The 4,858-nt window shown below is 40.8% G+C and overlaps 1 protein-coding gene across 2 annotated transcripts; it reads right to left on the bottom strand.

Moving 5' to 3' along the window:
• Positions 1-285: 285 nt before the first annotated feature.
• LOC118362031 (homeobox protein Nkx-2.4-like) lies at positions 286-4,650 on the bottom strand. 2 transcript variants are annotated; one of them, XM_035742240.1, is made up of 3 exons: positions 4,580-4,650; positions 2,078-2,659; positions 286-1,644 (listed from the first exon to the last, which is right to left on the bottom strand). In XM_035742240.1, exons 2-3 carry the CDS (start codon positions 2,445-2,447, stop codon positions 917-919), a joined length of 1,098 nt encoding a protein of 365 aa, XP_035598133.1. In that variant the 5' UTR covers positions 2,448-2,659; positions 4,580-4,650; the 3' UTR covers positions 286-916. The 2 variants fall into 2 exon arrangements, with proteins under 2 accessions (XP_035598133.1, XP_035598134.1); XM_035742241.1 differs by having other exon boundaries at positions 286-1,617.
• Between the last annotated feature and the right edge of the window lie 208 nt (positions 4,651-4,858).

Raw genomic sequence — 4,858 nt, 5'->3', positions numbered from 1 at the left:
AAACATATAGAACTTGTGTTTTCAGTGTTTTTATTCTAACGAATGTGCCAAACTTGCTGTATCTTTATCTTTCCTAAAAGCCCTTTTTATGGATAATATTTTTAATAAGGTATAATATTTCACTGTATTGGTCCTCCTACATCTGCGATGCCTCTACAAAATATCATGTGAACAATGTTGGCTACCCCATCGACCTTGCGTTCCAACTCAATTTGGTCTCAATCACACAATAATGAAAACGCACTCCAACCAGATCCTTATAAAAAGTAATTCGCCAGGAATAGCTCGCACTTCAAGTGATTTATTGTTAACGTTCAATTGGTTTGAAACATGTACAGCAGCCATCACGCATTTGTTCGTTTTGACAAAAGAAGAAAGATAACAAAAAAGTCGACTTAAAACAAGCATACAGGTAAACGCATTCTCGTATGTTAGCCAAATATACAGTTGCTACTTTCTTTAAGTCTAAATTAATACATTAGTTTACAATATTAATAGCATCAAATACCAGGTTATCACTGCAAAGAAGTGGTGGTTTAGTACCTTGAGAGAGTTCATACCTGATCCCACCTATCTCACTTTTCCCTACAGTCCCCTTAATGTGGAGCAGCATTCCCGTTCAACAACATAGACAACGTTAACATCATGAGGAAGTCCATCACATTGATTAGAAAAGGTACAGAAACGACACAATCTATTTCAAGGGTAGCAATTTCGTTTAATGTTCAAAAATAGTCTTCCTCTTCAGAAATGTCAAGAAAATGTGCCCTGACCAGCTGGTGCGCCTGAGCGCGTTGTCCTCTCAGACACCAAGGGCTCCATTTTCGCACAGTTATGTATATCAACATGATATGTCTCGTTTTCTCTTGGGCTCGTCCGCGGGTTAACATATAAAAATTGTAAATGACAGTAGGTCCTACCAAGTTCTGCCGTAGAGGAGGTTGGAACTGACCATGTTATTAGTGTAGTCTATAACAGAAGTGTCTATTTGCGCCATGTTGATCTGGCTATGGAGTGAAGGAGGGCTAGGTGACATCTCCTCCAGGTCTTGGGCCTGAACTAATGAGTTGACCTGATGGTTTTGGTGTTGATTGATGGCATTACTAGAAGCGGGGAGCACGACCCCAGAACCGTTCTGTTGCTGCTGCTGTTGCTGTTGCTGTTGCTGTTGCTGTTGCTGTTGCTGTTGTTGTTGCTGTTGCTGCTGTACCTGCTGCTGGTTTGGGGTTGGTGTGTTGGAGCCGTTCTGACATGGTTTACCGTCCTTCACCAGAACAGGCACTGCCACGCGCCTCGGCGACTGTTGTTGCTGACACAGGCTGCTGTCCTGCTGCAGCTGCTGCGCCGCTTTGTCCTTGGCCTGTCGCTTCATCTTGTATCTGTGGTTCTGGAACCAGATCTTGACCTGGGTCGGGGTCAGATGGATCATACTGGCCAGGTGTTCCCGCTCTGGCGCTGAGAGGTATTTCTGTTGTTTGAATCTCCTCTCTAGCTCATACACCTGAGCCTGGGAGAAGAGTACCCGTCGTTTCCTCCTGGGCGCTGCGTGCAGGGGTGGCATGGACTTGGAGGCGTCCCCCATGCCTGTCAGGGTCCCCATTCCAGTCATGTTCATACCTGTGGAAGGTCCCATGAATCTAGAAACTTAAAAATATACATACATATACGCACATTCAATATTCAGCAATGCAAATGTGTCGGTTTGTTGGCCTGAAGTAGTTCAGCCATGGTCTATATACCGTGCGTAATTGGCCAAATGTAGGTTAGTCAACAAGCTCTCACAGTCTCAGCTCAGAATTAAACGTTCATCCAGGTTTCTGAAATCACTATGCAGCATTAACGAGCAAGTTTATTTCATTCCAATAATAATAATACATATTTTGTGAAATAAAATTAAAACATACTTTTTTCCTTATTCGAAAATGGTGTAATATCAGACTAGCCTAGGCTACTCAGTGATGGTGAGTAGTGTGTTATTGGTTCAAATCTGTCCGTATGTCGTTAAAAGTTTGGTGATATTGAAATAAAACAAGTCACAAAACAATAAAAACGAATCAAAACCTAAAAAACGACTTACTTGTTGAATATCTTTGATCCGTGTTTGCGCCATACCACCCTGTGGCTGTTGCGTTATTTCTCATGGTTTCCTGGTACGACGGAAGGTCTCCCATGTTGCCAATGCTCCCATTGCAGTATCCCCCCATGGCGCTGTGCGAGAACTGGGAGACAGTGTGTGGCATGTGGTAGGTTGTCGCCACGGTGGCGTTGTGGCCCATGGAGTGCTGTTGCATGCCAGTCTGGGACACCTGAGGCTGTCGGTAAGCTCCCAGTGGAGAGGTTAGGTTCCCTGCGCCGTCCATGGCACTAAACTTCTTGTAGGTCTCCTCGATAGGACTCAAAATATCACTCACTGAGAAAGGCGTTGTATGTTTTGGGCTCAACGACATGGTTCAGAAAGCAGGTAGATTTTGTTGAGCAGATCAACCGTGTTGTTGTATCAGCTCTCTCCTTGTGGATGGCTACGTAAGAGAGTGCTTGTAGTACGCCTGCGATCCGATTGATCGCCTTGGAGAAGGAGGCGAGCCCTGGGTGCTCATAGCTCGGGTTTATTGTAGCCAGGAGCCAGGTTTACGACAAACACAGGGGGCGGAGCGACGTCCTAAATGAGCAAATAATAGTCATCGACATTTTAGTAAGATAAGGAAAATGTTGTTACTTTTGTATTAAGGTGAACACAATGCCAAATAAAATCTGTGTACTTATGTTTCTAACATATAATTTAAGGAATTAGACATTATTTGTCCACATGTCTATCCATAATAAAGTTATGCACAATAGCTGCGCTTATATATAATACGTGTAATGTTGTTCTGCGTCAATAGGGAATTCCATACTTTCTAGAAACTTTGAGAGCACTTCACCAGACATAGGCGGCAGCGAGCATCACTAAAGAGGTACACTGGTACAATCCTAACTTGTGAGTATATTGCTTTCAGTTATTAAAAACAGCATATTGACATTAGATACATATAATATTAGAAATACTTGAAGATCTACCTATCTAGAATAGGCTAGCCTACAAGTTGTTTCCACCTGTGTTCTTGAAGGCAATAGATCTGATCAAGTTGTTTTGCTTTACCCGAATGGACAAGATATGACTTTGCAGAGTGCAGAAGTACATTTCTGTCTATTTCAAGTTTACAGATATAAATGAAAGTAAAATAAAATACTGGATTTATATTCTGTTTATGCATTGCTTTTAATGAATTCGAATTATTTGATCATGTTTCATTGGAATTCAAATTCACATTATGATAACTGATGAAATGCAACAACATCCTTTTCCGGCCCTCAACCACCTGACTCATAAACCCACTGCGTGACCTGGCATCGTAATCTTTGTGTAAACTCCCAGGCGCCAGAGGCAGAAACATCAGATAAGCCGAACAAGAAAATGACTTTTGAATCAACAAAACAATTAGCCATGAAATGTGACGGTATTACTAGGCTATTATTATTACTTTATTATGATTCCTATATTTATTTTACAGTTCATCAACTGCAGTGGCCTGATCTTTGTTTTATCAAGGCTAATCGGTTAAGTTTTAGAAAATATTTGACCATTACTAAAATCAGTGATTTAAGAAAAGAGACAATGGGAAATGATTGTTATGATGAAGAAGATTAAGATGGTGGTGGTGATTGTTTTGATGATTTTGACTTAGTGACATCGTATTTGTTCTTATTAGGCTAATGTTATAACTGGACAAAACACAGGACAATTAGCTACCTGTATAGACATTGAGCTTATTATGGTAGACTTATCGGTTTCCGAGCAAAGCTAAAATACTCAGACATAAGCACTACTGAGGTCTAAATTATTGATAATAGGCCTTTCTTTATTTGTGATCAATTATTTACATTTAAATGACCAAAGTGTCATTTAGGGTGACCAGAACTCACTAAAACAAATAAAAATATCCATATACCAAAGCACCAATGTTATCATATATGGTAGAATATTTCCCTTTGTTGAAGAGGGGAAAAAATGGTCTAAACTCACCATAATTTGATTTAGTATGACACGTCAGTAAGTAGGGTATCCTAATAGCGCAAATGAAGATGCGACATGGTCAGCCATCAATTACTCGCAACGCAACACCAATCTCCGTTTAAGATGTTCATTATGAGTAATAAATCCTTGTTGCTATGCAATTTAATTCAGTCAATATTTAGGTGCTCACTTGCATCCTTCAATTACTCATAAAACCTTCTCATCGCATTTATCCAACGGAATAGATGGATTTTGTATAGGTTAGGAGGCATAATACAGGAGACAAGCCCATTCACGGCACTCAAAAGTCAGTAGCATTATGCATAAAGTTAACCTCCCATCAGAGTAAATATCATACCAAGACTATATGGTAATTTCCTTTGTTTGAAAGGTTTCTTGCAATTCAACTGCAAAACACAACAGTACACGTGTTGTTACTTGCCTATTTCAGTTAAACCTCCATTAACCTGCTTAATTCAATATACTGCTAAACATGATCCACCTAGGTACGGTATGTGATCTTACCTGTATAGGCCATCAAATAAACGGCCCCTGTGAGCCATCTCTACGCTTTTGGCTATACGCTGAGGCTCGTGGTGGGTTTTGGGAACAAGGAAAAGGTAGGCCACAGCCACAGCACCTCTAACGTTATGTAAATTAGGCAAACCTCTCAACCTTCCGGATTATTGAGTCAGAGAGCACGACCGGAGTCCAGAGACCCTCCACATTGGAAAAGCACTAAAATCTCGCGCCGGTTGGCTGCACAGTTTAGAGTAGTAATAGTTTTGATGCATATACACTCTT

The sequence above is a fragment of the Oncorhynchus keta genome, chromosome 29 (genome assembly GCF_023373465.1).
Source record: "Oncorhynchus keta strain PuntledgeMale-10-30-2019 chromosome 29, Oket_V2, whole genome shotgun sequence".
NCBI classification, from domain to species: Eukaryota; Metazoa; Chordata; class Actinopteri; order Salmoniformes; family Salmonidae; genus Oncorhynchus; species Oncorhynchus keta.
The sequence above is the reverse complement of the archived record's forward strand: the minus strand, read 5'-3'. Positions and strand labels throughout refer to the sequence as shown.

Bases quoted from the DNA above. Each gene is read 5' to 3' on its own strand.
- LOC118362031 (XM_035742240.1), bottom strand. From the start codon at position 2,447: ATGTCGTTGAGCCCAAAACATACAACGCCTTTCTCAGTGAGTGATATT. The intron at 1,645-2,077 runs GTAAGTCGTTTT...TATATTTTTAAG, and splicing joins GGATCAAAGATATTCAACAA to TTTCTAGATTCATGGGACCT.